The sequence below is a fragment of the Suricata suricatta genome, chromosome 1, assembly GCF_006229205.1.
Source record: "Suricata suricatta isolate VVHF042 chromosome 1, meerkat_22Aug2017_6uvM2_HiC, whole genome shotgun sequence".
Lineage (NCBI taxonomy): Eukaryota > Metazoa > Chordata > Mammalia > Carnivora > Herpestidae > Suricata > Suricata suricatta.
Window position 1 is genome coordinate 74,611,075 of NC_043700.1, and position 19,294 is coordinate 74,630,368.

The 19,294-nt window shown below is 39.4% G+C and overlaps 1 protein-coding gene across 1 annotated transcript in view; it reads right to left on the bottom strand.

Moving 5' to 3' along the window:
* ARHGAP10 (Rho GTPase activating protein 10) overlaps positions 1 to 19,294 on the bottom strand; it is a 235,057-nt gene that overhangs the window by 46,354 nt on the left and 169,409 nt on the right. The window contains exon 19 of the mRNA XM_029950836.1: positions 6,494 to 6,644. Coding sequence (XP_029806696.1) covers positions 6,494 to 6,644 — 151 coding nt within the window. The remainder of the gene's footprint in view (positions 1 to 6,493; positions 6,645 to 19,294) is intronic.

Consider the following 19,294-nt stretch of genomic DNA (forward strand, 5'->3'; position numbering starts at 1 on the left):
AGAAGTTGCTGTGTGCTTTGTCGCTGACATTAGGGGGGCTGAGCTTCTGGGAGGCTTCTGGGGGAGCCACCAATGCAGGGGAGGCAGCTTGCGTGATTTATGGGCACGCCACAACTCAATTACAGCCCTGAAGTTTCTGGCTGCCTTTTCCATCCCATTGATCTCATCACTGTAACAGTGAGTTAAGAAATAATCTGTCTACATATACTGTCACTGATTCAAGCCGGCTCTTAGACTGAACTTCACAATATAGTAATTCCATGTCAGGGAATCATAATATTGCTCTCAAGAAATGGCAAGAGGCCTTGGCACTCAGGAAGTTATTATCCAGCACCTACCCACAGTGTCATGCCAAAAAAAAAAAATTGTTAAGAATCAGGAGAACTTTGCCAAGCTTGAGCCAAAGATCTGCTTGTCGCCAGTTACTTAGGGTTGGTTATAACTCTGTGTCAAGCTGATCAGCTATGTCTACAAGAAAATGTCAATAGCTATAGAATGTCACTGAAAATTCACATCAACAATGGCTTTACAGTGGTTCTTCTTACATTTGGAAGATGTCAGGGCAGTTCCAATTCACTGACAAAAGCATGTTTTCACAACGGCAGTTTCTAAAGATGTTTTCTTGGGAACTGAGGTTAGAGTACAGAGCTGTCATGACTGAGTGTGATCCACCCTTGGTTTCTACTGAAATGAACGTCTGAACGTTTGGTGGTTGCCTCTCAATCTTTACCCTCCCAGTGTGTGAATGAATGTGGATATAGGTCTGTGCAGTAAAGTAGGGGAAAAGAAATGAGCTCTCCCTTGTTCACGGCTGGGGGGCTGACTATTCTTTCTCTAAGAAGACATACCATTTAGTATTATTTAATATTTTCCTCTTTCCATTGACTTTCCATACACTACTTACGCCAATACATTTTACATTATTTTTATTAAACCTATTTTCCATGTATGCATTGAAGATGCTAACAAAATGAGGTATTTCCTTCCTTTTGAAAGAAAGGTGGCTAACTATTAAAAAACAAAACAAAACCACCTCAAGGCAAAAATAAAGATATAAACACAATGCTACATTTATCTATTAGCCTAAAATGTGGCTGACAACATCGTTTTGATTATCTGCCTTCATTCTCCGCGCCGAGTCAGTTAAGAAGTCTCAACGATCTGCTTTAACACCTGTCCCAGATTTATCTTCTATTCCTAGTGCTGGTTCAACACTACATCCACCTAAGCCTAAACTCCTTAACCAGCCTTTGACATGGCCTTCCCGATTCTTACCGACAGATTAAGTCAGATTAAACTTCCTTTAACAGTATTTTCCAGGTGACAACTCTCCCTTGCTGAAAAGCAGTAACTTCTCTTATCATTCTAAATGTAAGGCACCTTTCTCTTTCTTTAATAATAATATTGAATAGCAGAAGCTAGAAATTGAATGTTTACTATATACCAGACACTATACTAAGCATATTATCCACCTAAACCTTCTTAACCATCCTCAGTAGCACACATTATGATAACTTCTATTTTGTAATTAATGTGATATTTAGAGAGGGTAAGCTGTTTGCGTAGAATCAGAATACAAATTCCTCAGCCCAGACCTCTAACCATCACTCCTTAGGCTGACCTTCCTTGGGGTGGCCACATCTCATTGGGTTCCCTGGTCACTACTCCTAAACCCTGCCCCCTTCTGATCAAGCTGGCCTCTTCCTTACCCTCCTGCCTTGTTCTTACGCAGCCTTGCTGCCAGGTCTTCATTCAAGCTAGTTTCCTCACACCTGAAATCATGCCCCAACCAACTGCCAAAATGGCTTCACTCCAGGAAACCAGGACACTTTTTCCACCTACCACAGCCCTGGGGTGGCCTTCCTCAGAGCCCGTAAAGGCCGACAGCCACACATTGGGCACTTGCTGCCATGCTGTCTCATTATTCCACTCTATAGTGACAGAAGGAGAGTAGAAATATCAACCCCTTGAAATGGAAACATGTGAAAACATGGTGCAGAGTTTATAAAAGCTCTTCAACAGATACACAGAATTCTGATTTTAGTATCCAGTATGAGAAAAATCACTAATAAATGATAGAGGCAGAGAAACTCCTAACTGCCAGAGGTATTACATAGTTTAGGATTAAAAATCTATATTTCTACATATCAAAAGACCTTTTAGGAGCCTCCTTTTTAGCTTTCTATTCTCTTGCTTATGCCTCATTCATTATTCAACAAGATTCTTTCCAAATACCAAAGGTGGCTCTCAGCATCACTCTTATTGATATGGGACATTTAAATGTTAGGTAATCATTTAAAAATCTATCTTGGTATCATTTAGGCTGAACGGACATCTACGTACGACTTATTTATCCGATTCTGATTTTTGAGACTGATCCATATCACAGTATGTTCCTCCTTAGAACAGAAGGGAAATGATCATGCTTCGTTGTTTATCTATCTCCCTTGTAACAGTTACATTTTCACTTTATGCTTATAAGGCTCTGCATCCTTGTCACACTGTAGGACTACAATAACACATGTTCAACAAAATGTGCTGCAGTTAGCACGTCCGGGATCCAAGTGTGAGAGTGCCAATCCAACGATACTCAAGTAAGACCTACTCTATAATAATATTAAATCTTGCCAACTGGCTTGCAAGAGGATTCTGTTTTCAACTCGCTATAAATCATATTTTTTAAGTTGCCTAAACAAATAAACTGCTAGATCATGTAGAAAAGAAGATAGGCAACAGAATACCTAACTACTCAAGAAGATACAAATAAAAACTAGTCCTGTGAATGCCTCGTTCTGTTTAAATTTAGAACCGGCATGAAGAAAAAAAGAGCTTGGTCAAAATTCAGATGACCACCATCTTGTCTTCCACTCCCCAAGCCTCTTTTAAAATTTTTCTTTTGTCTTGAATGAAAATAACAAAGAATATATCTCATATAGCCCCATGAACTTCCCTTGTACTTGGGAGAATTACAACAAAAACAACCGTGTCTCTTTACATAAGAAGTAGTGAGGACATAAATATGGAGTGAGCAGGAGAAAAAGAACATACATTAAAAACTTGTCTGGAGTTACTTTATTATGAATTCTAAGAAAATAAAAACACAGAAAGATGATTTGGGAATGAAAGTAAACCTCTGATTTTTAGTTATCCTTTTAGCGCTTTCCAGCATACCTCATATTTTTCTATTTCACAACAGACCTAGCCAAATGAAATTATTAAATGCTATTTAAAAATGAACAATATGGCTTCTACAAAATAAAGATAAGAACTTTAGTAAAGATTTAATAGCTGCTCTATTTAAAGAAATCTAGCCAGATAGTATATCCATTTCAGTTCATATTAATCACCAACAAAGATCCTTAAGCAACTAACTGGAATGCTAAAGTCTTTTGCAAATAGTAAGCTTAGTATCATTTAATCATATATTACAAAGAAAAATAACAAGCACTGTGTACATAATATGGATAAATGTGGCAAAGCCAATTAAAGTCTTTAACAAAGTAAAGATACTAGGTGTCTTTAATTAAACTGGTCACCTCTCAATTGGGATGGGGGTGGGGTTGAATATATCATCATAAAATTCACGTCTAACAGCAGAGGGTTTCTCTCTCATTTTAAGCCAGCTTGGATTCTCTACTTCCAGGCCTCTCCTGCTTCAGCTCAAGTAATAGGCTTGCTGACTCTTTGTTAATACTGACTTTTTGATCCGCTTGATGTTCAATTGAAGCCAATTCTGCCTGTTTTCCAGGGTTGGCTACTTGGTACATCACTTAGTTTCATACCCTACTCAATGGAGAAGAAGAAATAACATACTACAAACACTTAACTCAAATACCAAATCTGTGACCAAACCATAGGCTGAAGAAAATCTCCAGTTATCTAATCTAGCTCCTTGGATCTTGAGAGATAATCCACCTAAATTTAAACAAAAACTGTTTGTCCTGGATTTCATTAAGTCAAGATTAGTTTATACTACAGTGCATAAATGGGAGAAAGGACATATCTACATTTAAAAATCTCTACCAGATTCATCTAAGCTACAAAATTGGGAAGAATAACCCACCAAAGTTGACTGTCATGCATACTTTACTAAACCTAGTGAAACACTGGAATTGACTCTACCACCACCAATTAGAAAAAATATTAAAAAGTTTAAACTTTTTGAAACCTTCAAGTTGACAATTATAAAATTCAGGCTACTGGAAAAAAAACACATTTAAGTACTAGTGACAAGAAAATATTTTTGGGGGGAAGAGGTAGAGTTTTCAATATGCTAAGTGATTGTCAATAACACAGTTTTTTAGTATCCTTCCCTGTATACTTCCTTTTAGAACCTCTCTTCATTTATCCCCACTACCCTGTCTTTTTTTTTTTTAATACAATATGTAGACCCTACTCTGTTCTCTCTGAAATAATTCTTTTTCACACAACCCGAGTTTCACTAAAGCTTAGCTACAAATAATTGGGGAGCGGGGAGATAAATCACAGTTTTTAATCGCTTTATCTTATGACCTCTAAGATAAAATAAAACTACTGTGTGACAAAATCATGGACTTTCCTGATTCTGACAACTTGCAACAACAAATTCCAAGGCTACAATCAAGAAAGATTAATGTAAAGTTATAAAATAGAATAAAACATCATATAAATCATGAACATAAAAACAGACTAAAGGAACTGAATATTTCACAATCTTTCCCCCCTTATAATCAAATAATTAAGAATTATTATATGACCTAAAATCTAAGAAAGCTATGATTATATACCAGCTTGAGCTTTCCCATAAAAAATGTGCCAGGCACCACTTCAGCAACTTCTTACCCATTAATAATCACTTAGTAACACAATGGTCAAAAGATCAGTCACCATGTATACATGACTAGATTATGATTCAATTCTTTAAAATACCAAAAAAGTAAATGTGATTCTAACACAGTCACTCTTCGGTCATTTCCTTTATGAAATAGAGCCAATTTGGTTTTGCTCAAAGGCCAGTGCAGAGTTTATTCTATGTCTCCTTGACTTCTTTTTCTCTTCCTACTTCCCAACATTTGCCTCCTTCACTATTTATTAACACTTCTACCAGAGGACAAGTGAGATACAAGAAAAGGTGCAATTCAAACCAGTCAGTTTTACTCCTTATTAGCAACTCTGCTGAGAGAGAGTGAAAGTGAGAAAAAAAGAAAACACAGGTTAGGTGGGATCAGAAATTGAAACTAATGTCTAAAAGAAAACTCTGAAATTATAGGTTGATTTTAGTGATTCATGCCCTTCCTCTGGAAAATAAGGATCTGATGGTAAAACTAACAGTTGTATCCTATGATGCCCATCTTAAATGATGCGAAAAAAACCGGGCACACCTTAGCCCCCACTGAGTTACTACAGGAAGCATTCTGAATTCTCCAGCAGAGCCTCCTATATCAGGTGTCACTTGCTTGCATGGATCTCAGGATATTAGCTGCCTGGATATTTGACTATATAGCTCCTTACCATGAAAGTACTATATTTGTTTCTGTCTGCATTCCCTTCCTCCCTCTGACCATCACCTCATATTTTCAAACCAATGTAACTTGAGTAGCTTGCAAAGATAATAAATGAAAGATACAAAAGAGAAAAGAAAAAGAAGAATGAAGATTAATTTCAAATTCAGTTAATTTGTCCTCCACAGAGCCCACAACCACAGGGTCACAGCTTCAGATGTCCCTGCTGAACTGGGGTTCTGAGCCACAATCACCTTACCCTCCACGCCTATAACCACCTGATTTCAAATCAGCAATCAGTAACTTCTACAAGGCATCCGGTCTTGTTCTGTAGAGATCAATGCATAAAACTCACATTTCTAAGCTTTCTTTTAAAAAAAAGCTAGGCAATCTGACCATACTAAGGCAATGTGGACGCATGATGACAAGTAACTGGAACATGGTGGCCGGGACAGGACGGGAGAACTTCTGTTTGCCAGAGTCGCACTGCAGTGTAGTTCACGAGGCTTGAACCCAGAGGCAGGTCCCTTGGCCCTGCCTGTTGTAGGATGAGGCGCCGGCCTCGCAAGAAAGTCAAAAAGATGGGCCAAGTGAGATGCAGAAGCTCTAAGCTTCAGTGCAACAGAAAACTCTGCTTTAATCTCAATGCATTTAACATTAGACTATCAGCTCCTCTCAAAAGATCTGCTTTAATTTTAGTTCCCATTCCATTTGTCTCAGAGTTATGTAACCTCACAGGAGGTCACACAAGCCTCCCAAAAAAAGAAATTTAAGCTGCCTTTTAAAAATAAAAAAAGAAACATGCATAACAAATAACAAACACAAACCTGAAACTCGCATTTTCTCTCTGACAAGAAGGCTTTACCACTCCTTGTTAATCTCAAAAAATTATCATCTTAAGGGGAACAGAAATTAAAACACAAAGGAAGGAAAACCATGCCCTCCCCTGAGGACATATGATATGCCATACTCTCAACAGGCTGTCGAGTAGAAAAATAGAATCAACATCTTACCATCTTCCAGCTCCAGACAAAGATTATACACAGCCACCGGTCTCTTAGTCCTCTGGCCTTGTCTCTTCGATTGCCTTGGTGGAGCATTTGGGGGTGATGTCGACAGGGAGGCTGGCTCCAGGAATGTGGCATCAGGCAGAGTCCTAAAAATCTGCCATCAAGGCATAAAGGACATTAATCATTTCCCATGAACAGAAACCTGTGTGTTGCAATAGTAAACCAGTATCAAGCAACATTTGATTTGGAGCTCATCCAAAACAGGCTGGAGCCAAAAACCCGTTCCTTCAATTTTCAGGTGCAAGTCATAAGCTTTTCCTTTGTTTTTTAACAGAAGATTTCAAAATACAATTTCTCACTAAAATTAAGTGAAAGCAATGTCCAATCATTAGATTTCAAACTAAATTCATTCCCAAACTAAATATGTATAATTATCTTTACCAGGTATAGACAATACCACATATTCACCCACAAAGAAAGTAGCCAGAATAAAACATTAAAAGCAAAATATCCCATTTAGTCTCATACAGGGTTATATTTATGCCAAATGCTGGTCTCAATTTTTTTTCAACTACATAAACAGAAACATATGACTGCAAGTATTTTTTACACATTTAAAAATAGCTTATGCTTATGAAATTACCTTTCAGATTCCCATGTACATTTTTCATAAAATGCTTTATAGATTTTATCAATTACTACCCTCCACCTTCCCTTAGTAATTTCCCTTCCGTTTATGAAACCTAGAATATTAGCACCTTGATAAGCTACAGTGTCACTCACCTATCAGCAATAATAACATTAATTAAAATGTGCTGCTTCTTTGCTTAGCAATTTTTTTCTTTTGAGAAGAGCAATCTGGGCCCTAAAGAGAAGCATTTCTTGCAGAGGTGATTTATAATAGACTTTCCACAGCTGCCAAGACCGGAGTTCAGAGGTTTCCCGTCCCCAACAACACTGGAGACCTTTCAGTCTTCAATGAAGTCATAAAATAAAATATTTAGACACACCAACCTAATAGATATTGCATCTCCAAGAGGGCTGACACTCCCCAAGTGAAAGCAGGAAACAGGAAGAAAGCTAGAGAGCATTAAACAAAACATAAATATAAAACTCATAATAAAAAAAGGCACCATGGGAAAGATCCACTGCTGCAAGGAAGTGATTATTTACTCATGTAAATAAAAAAGGCACGTGACCTGTGTATACGAGTGAGGGAATCACATATGTGTGTCACATTTAACATTTGACAACCATGTCGGAGTTACAATCGCAGAGTCTCAAAGTTCTCACCTAGAAACTATTATATACCAATAAAAACAGACAATCTCAATAGAACATTTGCTTTCTATAGAACCATACTGCCCCCTCATGTGTAAATGGGATACAAAATGATTTGAATTACTGTGGACAAATATTTGCTAGGGAAATTTTAAGTTAGTGCTCCAACTGGTATAACCTGCTAACACCATATTTCCACAGACTCTGTGTTCCAATAGGGCAGTCCGGCAAAGCACACTACTTATCTGCCTTAAATCCTCTGCTGTCTAAACTGCTGTCTGCAGCTGGATTTCTTACCATCTGTCACTATTCAAATCAAGGAAGGTTGTGGAGTGTTGTGATCAGGAGAGAAGTTAGGTTGAAAAGCATATGACAATGTGAAGGAGAGAAGACAGGAAAACTTACTTCCATTGAAAGAAAATAGCACATGTGTGTGGTCAACTTTTAGAAGAGATTCTTACCTATGTTTGATCTCTACAAATATGGGAAGTGGCTCTGGGATAGTACTGGAATAGGAAACCAAACAATGCACAGAGACAATACACCCAACGCCTAAATAAACAATGGGAAAGTTACATCCCAGAACTGATTCTGGATAGCTGATAATCTTCTGAACAGACCTATCCACCATAATGACTGTGGTTGCCTCCACACACACACCTCAGGGTAACAGGATGGGTAAGAGTGGGGGCGGGGGGCGGGGGGAGCTGTGGGGGCGGTTCAAGCTTTCAGAGTCATCCTGCAAGCCACCAAGCAAGGCAGGACCTGAGAGTGTGACTCCAATGCTCTCAGGGGAAAGAACGGAGACATCCAGGGCTAAGCCTCCAGAATACTTACGACATGATTTAGTTTCTATCAGAATACCTGAGAGGATATTATTTAGCCATAAAAAGACAAGGAAATCTTGGCACATGTGACAACATGATGGACATTGAGGGCATTATGCTAAGTGAAATCGGAGAGAGAAACACAAATACTTCATGATCTATAAGAAACAAAAATTTTAAGTATGTGAGGTGATGGGCATTAACCAAACTGTGTGGTAATCATTTCACAATACCTACATGTATCAAATCATTACACTGTACACCTCAAACTAATACAAATATTTTATGTCAATTATATATGACTGAAACTGGGGGGAAATTCTATTTGGGAATGGAGACTGGGGTTCAGGTTTGTTTGCTTTTCTTTTATTTGCATTTTAAAGCTTCCAGGTGATTCTTCTCTATAGCCAAGGCTGAGAAAAACCTATTCAGAGTATCATTCTACAGCATTCTATACTTGTGTTCGACGGGCCAAAGTCAAAATCAAAACACCAGAAATTTTATTTCAGAAAAACTGGCACTGAATGCACACAATCAATTCCTTGTACCCTCTCAAGTCGTAATTAGAGTAAAATATTTCAAAGATGTTAAATATGGACCACTTCCTTGACATACTCCACATTGTATTAACATTTCAAAGAGTTACTCTATCATCTGAATTAGGTGGTACCGAAGCACATTTGCTCACTCGAGAAGGCACTATCCCGGCTTTTAAGTCTTCTCAGCTATGAAAGTTTAGATGACTCTTTAAAACAGAGGACCTCATTTTCTCATCTGTGCAATGAGGGCCATAACACCTAGGTCTCATGTTATTACAGAGATTAAATGAGAAAATGTATATAAAGTGTTTAGTACAGCACTTGGCACATCATAACCAGAAATAAATGGGGGCTACTGGTATTTGTAATACGATCACATATGATAATAAAAATGGATTTAGACCTTCATTACTCTGCTCAACCACTGTTTTGAGAGGGCACTGATTTCTTAAAGTCTTGAATATTCCTCAAATTCACTGTTTAGTTATTCTAAACACATGATTCTAAAATGTTTTATGGAAAAAGCTCACCAAGCAGTGGGTGAAAGGGAAAAAACAAAGAGAGCCCGTTATCAAATTCCCAAGTCAGCTAGAACCACATAATTATTTTGTGTATTCATTTCTGCACTTCAGCACTGAAATCTGAGATTTAAATTACTTCCTCTTTCATTGAATACATTTAACATTTAAAAGCACGTATTAGGTAGTAGGCTTCTTTTCTCTTTAATAGTCTCACCACTCTTGAGGGAAGCATTGTTCCCCACATTTTAAAATGATAAAAGCTCAAAGATTAAATAATCCAAGTGTCCAGTTTGCAAATGGCAGAGCTGGTATCTTCACCCTCAGCTCTGTTTCCAGAGCTGATGTTACCAGTTTAAAAAACAAACAAAATTTAATGCTTAAAGGAAAAAAATCAACAACTATAATGTTCTGTAACTGTTTAAAAAGAGTAAAACTGGAGGGGCCCCTGGCTGGCTCAGTCGGTTGAGTGTTCGGCTTCAGCTCAGGTCATGAGCTCACGGTTTGGGTTCGAGCCCCGTGTCGGGCTCTGTGCTGACAGCTAGCTCAGAGCCTGGGGCCTGTCTTTGGATTTTGCGTCTCCCTCTCTCTCTGACCTTCCCCTGCTCACACTGTCTATCTCTCAAAAGTTAAAAAAAAAACAAAACAATAAATAAATAAAAACATTTTTAAAGAAGAGTAAAACTGGAGATTATTTATATAATCTCAGATTACCTGTGTAAGTCATTGTGCCATGACCTCCTAGATCTTTCAAGAACACATCACCTTGTACATGCATTTACCTTGTTTGCCAGTGTACTAGCCTCAAGTCCCCAACTCCTTTTATTTGTTTTTTAAGCTACAAAGCTACATTCTTAGGGTTCTCTCTGAAACATCAGAAATAACCTTTTTTTTAAATTATTTTGTCTTTTTAAAATTTTTTTATTTTGAGAGACAGAGAGAGTGAGTGGGGGGAGGGGCAGAGAGAGAGGGAGACACAGAATCTGAAGCAGGCTCTAGGCTTTGAGCTGTCAGCACAGAGCCCGACGTGAGAACCGAACCCACAGACTGTGAGATCATGACCTGAGCCGAAGTCGGACACTTAACCGGCTGAGCCACTCAGGTGCACCAGAAATAACTTTTTTAAATATTCTTTTTAAGTTTAGAAGAGGAGGAAACAACTGTTTACAATTCTGACCAGTTTTCCAGCCATCCAATTCTAGAAGCTACAAATGTGCTTATCTTGTTCTATCATGGCCAAGATGTGTGTCCTCTTTAAAAACTATAATATTGATGTCCCAATTCTAGAACCACTGAATGGATGCAAATCCCTTTGCTGCCCAGGTCTCTTTCCAAAATCTCTGGACTCCCCTACTTTCCCTAGCATCATATTACCTGTGCTTTAGGGCAGAGGAACTCATCTCCAACAGTACTCAAAGATCAAGTCTATTCAAAATATTTTTTTCAGGGTAGAAAGTTTCTTCACTGCACCTACGTATTTTGCAACAAAGAAAAATTCAAGCCAGACAAGCCAATGACAAAAAACACAACTCCACACGTAGACATGTCAGGTAGGTAAGCACTTATTCAGACCTCCTGAGTGTTAGCACAAACAGAAGTCTGGCACCACCGTTCAGTCACAAATTCTGCAGACTCAACAAGCTCACGTTCATGGCCATGGGACTCAGCCATACATAGAAATACCTCCCTGAGTCCTTCATGCTCTGCTACCAGGGGCCACATACGGAAATGATTGGGCTGCCTCTGCCAGAAATGCTTTGTAGATAACAGGAAATAAAAATGGTCTCTGAAAATTTTGCTTTAATACCCAACGGAAACCTACAGCATTTGATTCAACTCAGTTAACAAATAATATGGTTAAAGGAAATTAAGGCGGATAATTTTTTTACATGTTTCTACAGGAAAATCCACTGGTATTTACTATAATGGGGAGATTATTAATATCTGTGCATACTCCTATCATCTGGAATAATAATAGTTGCAACTACTGGGTAGTTGAAATATACCTGACATATTCCTATGACCAAGTGCTTGACCTACAAAGATTTGAACCCAGATTTCCTGATTCCAGTATGGATGTGTTAGTCACTATGTGGCCCTGTCTCTGATATTACCCAATCACATTAAGGTCCATTCATACATACTCTGTCCTGTTTGATGATGGCATAGCTCACATGACTATACTATTCATAAACACAGAGAAATTTAGCCAGAAGATGGTTAGAAATCAATACCTACTCCCCTTACTGAATATTTAACATACAAGTAGGGACAAAAATAAAATTTCCAATCTTCCTTCCATAATATTTAGCTACAAAATGGCCAAATATTCCTTTCATCTTCAGAGTCTATAGTGTTTAGACAAACACTCATCACCATAAGGTTATATGGCTCTAAGTTGGCACCAAGGTGGCATGAATCTTCCATCTACAACGTAACTTTGGAATTCAGCTACTGTGTGAACAGAACAAGGAGAGCTCTGAAAACTTTCCAGCTATCTGTCCTTGAATCAGCTCTACTCCATGACTAAATATGGGTCTTTTACAGAAAATTTAACTAGAACCGATAATCGGGACTGACAGTGAAATACCAGTTGGGTTCAGTCTTGACGCTGGAAATATTCTAAGGCTTCATGTTTGTTCTGGTTCATTAAAACTCAGACTCTCACAGCTGAAAAGTATCCTACTTATCACTTAGTCCAAGCCCTTTATCTCACAGTTGAACAAATCACGGCCTCTGCAGTTAAAGATTTGCTCATATTTATACCACTAGTTAGTGGTAAACTCAAGCTTTATTCCCAAAGCCTCAATGCCAACTGCTATTTCCCATCTGGCTGGCTCTGAACCTTTCTTTCCGAACGACTATTCTTTATGCATGTGCCTCCTCATCAAGGGAGATTTTTCCTTAACAGTTGCAACTCCTTAAAGTGCTTTCATACGCATTATCTGATGCAAGCCTCAATACTTAGATCTGTGAGGCTGAAACTGGACCATGCTACCGGGTTTTGTTCAGAGTCCTTCTGCTACCCATAGGCAGGAGGTCCCTTCCATTATGTCACAGAAGACAGTAAGAACAGCCAGGAAGAATGGGATGGGAAAAGGGGGGCATGAGACAGGCTTGGGGTCTCACTATGGCCCTGACTTACCATGAGCTTTCGGAAAAATAACTTCAATTTTGCTTTACAACCTCTCTCCCCTTCCCCCACAACCTCCCCAAAACAAAGGTAGGCAAAAAGTGTACTTTCTGGAATTTATTAAACTGCTAGAGTTCCTGTTTTTCTTTCCTTCCAAGCTTTTAGCTTTAACTTCTTGAGACATTTTCAGAAACCTTCCCAATTCCTAATACAGTATATACCACATTGATTTCTTCAGCATTCCATGCACTAGAGTAATACATAATAGACTTCTTTTTTTTACTTCAAGATTTTGATAAATGACAACTTTTATCTACCAAATGTTATATAATGAAACATACCCCAGAACTACGTACCCTAAATCATGGATATTTTCAGTGGCATTAACTGTGCCTGCAACATCAGTGCCCTGGTTTTTCAGTGTTCAACAAAAACTGACAGAGGTAATAATAACAATTAATAACTCTGATATATTTGGAAGCAAATGGCATTAAGAAAAGGTTTATAGGCTCACTAAATAGCTTTCTCCCTGATCAATTCATAAGGTAAACTGATTAAGCCAAAGCTACACTGTTCTTACAGTCACGGTGTGACCATATATTCCCAGTTATAAAATGCCATGTTTTCTGGTTTGCACACCCTTAAAAACACTGCAGGTGCAGTTGTATCAGTTTGCACCTGCAAACATTTGGGAAACGCAAGCATACAACCTTCCAAAGTCAGAAGAATACACTTCCCAAACACAGCTGTAACTTTAACTTTCAAAACCCAAATGTCTACAAATATTCTTAACTAAATAAAAACCCAAATGCCTACCTAGAATTTTTTTTCAATATGTCTTTTGCTCACATACAAACAAAAAGTTTACATTTCAGTAATAAAAGCCCAGAATAAAATTAACTCCTCCTCAAAGTTTGTGTAGAACTTCTTCCAATTTTTTTTGGTTTTTTTCACCGTTTATCTTTCCAAAACTCTTCATTTCCTTAGAAATCACTTGGTCCTGAGGTGACTGGGTGGCTCAGTTGCTCAAGCTCCTAAATTTGGCTCAAGTCATGATCTCTTGGTTTGTGGGTTCAAGCCTGGTGTCAGGCTCTGTGCTGACAACTCAGAGCCTAGAGCCTGCTACTGTGTCCCTCTCAAAAATAAGTAAACATTGAAACAAAAATTTTTTAAAAATTACTTGGTCCTAACAGCAGTACAGGGGATCAGATCACAGGAAGCCTAACATTTGCAGTTCCCATCCACCTGGGGATCCAGAAGGAGATGCCTCCCCAACACAGGACTAGCTCTAGCCGTGACAAAAAGTAGGACCCTCCCTGAATGTTATCTGAAGTTTGTACCAAACTTAAGTAATCATATCCAAAACTGACTCATCATTTTATGAAAATTTCAAGGTGAATGACATTTTTCTTTTGGAGAAGAAGCTAATGACCCCTACTCATCTGAATAGGCTAGAATGACTAGAAAGAAAGAACAAGCCATGGCCCTATTTTTTTTTAATTTTTTTAATTTACATTTTATTTTTGAGAGAGTGTGAACAGGGGAGGGGCAGAGAGAAAGAGACACAGAATCTGGAGCAGGCTCCAGCCTCTTAGCTAGCTGTCAGCACGGAGCCTGGCACAGGGCTCAAACCCATGAACCGGGAGATCATGACCTGAGCCAAAGTTGGACGCTCAATGGACTGAGCCACCCAGGTGCCCCTAACCTATTTATTTTCTAAAAGGAATTCTTAGGAAAACTTTTAATTTTAACTGAATTTTAATCACAGTAAACATTTCCTGAGGGCATCTATATGATTGTATTTATTAGAATCATCTAAAACCTCAAGTATGTATGTCCTCAGGAATAGCCTACATATTTAAGAAATAGTGCAACACATTTTTTTCTCCATTTTAATTCTCATAAAAATGAAATGCCTAGGGGCACCTGGGTGGCTCATTTGGTTAAGCATCAAACGTCCAACTCTCTCTTTTTTCTTTTTATGTTTTTTATTTATTTTTTTGAGAGACAGAGAGAAACAGTGCAAGCAGGGTAGGGTCAGAGAGAGAGGGAGACACAGAGCTAACTGTCAGCACAGAGCCCAAGGTGGGGCTCGAACCCATGAACCGTGAGATCATGACCTGAGCCAAAGCTGGACGCTTAACCAACTAAGCCACCCAGATGCCCCCGTCCAACTCTTTCTTGATTTCAGCTCAGGTAATAATCTCACAGTTCATGAGACTGCGCCCCATGTCGGGCTCTGCACTGATAAAGTAGGAAAAAAAAAAAAAGCCTAAACAAAACCATGTTTTAAAGGTGGTCGATGGTGGTCCTTTATGAGAAGCTGCATGGTAGGGGACAGGGGATATTTACGAGCCTTCACACTAAATCAACACCCTTAAAATTTATAGGAATAGGTTGGTTTTCTATGTTTATTTATTTTGAGAGAGAGTGTGTGTGCACACATGAGCTGGGGAGGGCAGAGAGTATCCCAAGCAGGCCCTGCACTGTCAGAGCACAGCCTGACATGGGTCTCAATCCCACAAACCATGAGATCATGCATGACCTGAATTGAAATCAAGAGTTGGGTACTTAACCACTGAGCCACCCAGGTGCCCTGGTTTTCACTGTTTATTGGTGATTTTTTTGTTTCAAATTAGAATTGACCCCTGAATAATGTAGGGGTCAGGGTACTGATCTCCCCTCCCTCACACAATCAAAAATCCATATATAACTTTTGACTTTCCAAAACCTTAACTACTAATAGCCTACTATTGACTAGAAGTCTTACTGATAACAATCAGTTGATCCATAAATATTTTGTGTGTCATATGTATTATGCATTGTATTCTTACACTAAAGTGAGTTAAGTAAATGTTATTAAGAAAATCATAAGAAAAATACCATACTGTATTTTTCTTAAAAAATTAAAAAAAAAAAAAAACAGGGTGCCTGGGTGGCTCAGTCAGTTAAGTGTCTGACTTTGGCTCAGGTCATGATCTCATCATTCATGAGTTCGAGCCCCGCATCAGGCTCTGTGCTGACAGCTCAGAGCCTGGAACCTGCTTCAGATTCTGTGTCTCCCTCTCTCTCTGCCCCTCCCCTGCTCGCACTCTGTTTCGCACTTTCAAAAATGAATAAATATTAAAGATATTTTTAAAACTTTGTTTTAAAAATCCATACACAGTTCAAACTCATATTGTTCAAAGGTCAGTGGTACAATTTATTCATGTTACAAAAGTAATAACTAACACATTACAGTTTTTGTAGAAATTCTGATAAACTCAAGGGGAAAAACCTGTTTAAGAAGATAAAAACCACCCATCATCCCACACACAGAAACAGTTCTTTTAAAATTTTAATGATTATGCCTTAGAGGATTTTTTTTCCCATGTAACATTTGTCTCATTTTATTATTTTTTTTTATTTTGGAGAGACAGGAGCCTGCAAATGGGGGAGAGTGACAGAGGGGGGGAGACAGAAAGAATCCCAGGCAGACCCCATGCCAAGCGTGGAGCCGGATGCAAGGCCAATCCCACAACCCTGGGATCGTGACCTGCGCCAAAATCAAAAGAGTCACATGCTCAGGCTCAGCCAAATGAACCACCCAGATGTCCCACATCTGTCACATTTTAAAGAAGTTAATACATGACTATGAAAATAAATGGACCTTAGTCTCCTAGAATTTGCCAGTATTCATTCCGTCCATAGTTAGTTACACATGAGAGGTGGGGACCTGTGCCATAGATACCTGTTAGGAATACACTTTGGGCAAGATTCAATTTCTAAACACACTGGGATACGGCTAGATTTCACCTCCTAACTAAACATTTCTAATTAGGAATTTAGAAATTATTCATGTATAATTTTAAGAATATTAGCCCAATGTTAGACCTCCACAGGCCAATTCAAATCACACATGCTGGCTCCGGACACGGTCTCCTTCAGTATGCACTGCACAATTCATTTTCATAAGACTTAAATATGAGAAAAGCATAATCTTTACCTAGTTCCTGCACCTTCAAAGGTGAGGCTCAAAAGGTTAATGCCTGTATTTCTGGATTACACATCCCTTTGGAACTTGCTAACTCTCAGTGATAATAGCTATGTTTGAAGTGCAAAGGAGAAGGATCTCCCTCAACTGACCTCACTTCTCCTAAGACCAGTTTTGACACAAATGTTTCCAATCATGAGGAATGGGGGGTTGAGGCCTTAAGTGCATTCCTTTAATTGGAAAGAAAGAACAATCAGGATAAAATAGCAACAGAACCCCACACAGAAAACAGAACCTCTTCATCTGTATTTCTGCTGACAATCTAATAATCAAGTACTTGTTACTTATATCTGCATAAAATGTTTAGTACTTGTCAAATTGGGTCATGCATGCTTATCTTGGTCTCAAGATTATTCAAGAATCCAACACTGTCTGTCGTCATTATATGTTTATTTACTTGGAGATAAGTGTATTATGTTTAAAGTTTTTATACTATTTAAATCTCAAATCATAAATGTAGAAGAGTCATCAATGAATGCTATCACTAAAAGGTAAAAGTCTATGGTGGAACAGGATTCTTAAATATTCTCAGGCTATCTCCTAATGGTTCACCATTAATTACAAAGAGGGGGAAAAGCTTAATTTTTACGATTAAGAAATCTGGCAGTCATCACCTCTGGCAGTCTTAAAATACAACCACAAATTCATGGATACTCTTCCATCTATGTCTCTATCTCTTGAATCTGGGCAGGCTCCTGACCTTGCCAACCAACAGCATACGCACTAGTGATGCTTCAGGACTGTGGATGCTAGATTATAAATGGCCCTACCTGTCTGTCCTCAGGGAGAGAACACGCTCTTAGGCTGTTCCCAGAGGAGCCTTGCCTCTGAGTCACCCTAGCCCAGGCACTGGATGTGAGTATGGAAGCCTCCAGATGATCCCAGCCCCTAGTCATCCAAGCGTTCCAGCTGGTTTGCTTAGAATGATCAACACCATTTACCTCCCAGAAATATATAACCTAAATATAACCATGAAGAAAGATTCAAATTAAAGCTCATTTTATAAAACAACTGGTCTAGACTTCCAGGGAAGATGGTGAAGCAGAAGGATCCTAAGTTCACCCTATCTCATGGATATAACTCAAAAACACGAGAGCAAAGAAACCAGAAAATGACCCAAAGACTGGCAGAACAGACTCTTCACAGCTAAATGTAGAGAAGATGTCACATTGAAAAGGGTAGGAAAGGCAGAGACATGGTCAGGAGCTAAGAAGATTCATAGTACTGTCCACAAGAGGAAGAGGCATGGGGGGCATGGAGAGGAAAGAGGACCAGACCCCACCACACCAAGGGCCCCAGGCACAGGGAACACACTGGGAAGAGGGATCCCCATAACATTTGGCTTTGAAGGCAGCTGGCTTCATCACAAGTCTTACAATTAGTTGAGCTTAGCATCTGGAATTTTAAAAATTGGTGGGCTCAGCTCTAAGACCTAGAAGGTGAGAGGAAACGGAGTTCCCACCCTTAGCACACCCAACAGCCCTGCTGAGATACAGCATAGAAGCAACAGTCTGAAAAACATCAGGGGTATACGGGAAAGAAATTTATTTACTAATCTCAGAGCATGTGCTGGAGAGGCAGAGATCTTTGGGAAACATCTTCAAGAACAAAAGAGCTAGTGGCACCACTTACCCTCCCTGCTTCCCAGTCCAGGTATACAGACACTTCTGGGAACCAGCACTGGGCCAACGTTCTCCACATAGCTTGCTGAAAGCACCTCTGCCCCAGTGCACTGCTGTGGATATCCTCCCCCACAACCCAGCTAGCCTACGCAGGAAAATTCCCAAGTTGCTGCAGGCCTTCTCCCACTGTGCAAGAATGTGGACTTTGCTGCCATTGTGCACCCTGTCCCCATAGTCTCCTGTAACTTGGCCCCCTCCAATACACTCTTGGCCAGGGCCTATCCAAAGTGGTGCCACAAGCCTGGCAATCAGCTCTGACAGTGGCCAACACCACTCCAAAGTGACTCCTGCCCAGGGAGAGGGGAAGATTAGTACATACACAACTCTAAGTGTGGTCTGAGTAGTGGGCTAGGGGCAGACATTATGTCTAACTGCAGGATACATCCACCAACAAAAGCTTCACAGGGGACAACTCAGAGAAAGCACCCTGTAGTTTGGTGGTACTGTATCTCTGGAAAGTGCATGGCCTGACATAACTCAAGCCCAAGGCAGCCTCAGACTGGCCCACTAACAACATAGGTACAAAACCCTGCCCACAATAAGCAAAGAGAGCCATTTCACATGACTGGATTGAGCAAAGGCAAATCAGCCACAAAAGCAGGGTACAAGCAACACACACAGGAGGCACTCATAAAGCCCCCGGTCTTGGTGAAAGGGGACACTGCAGTGCAGAGCACTGCAGGACATCTCATTCATAAGCCATTACCTTCAACAGGAGCAGACATAGCAGACTTGACTAATACACAGAAATAGACACAGGAAGTTAGACAAGATGAGGACACAAAAGAGTA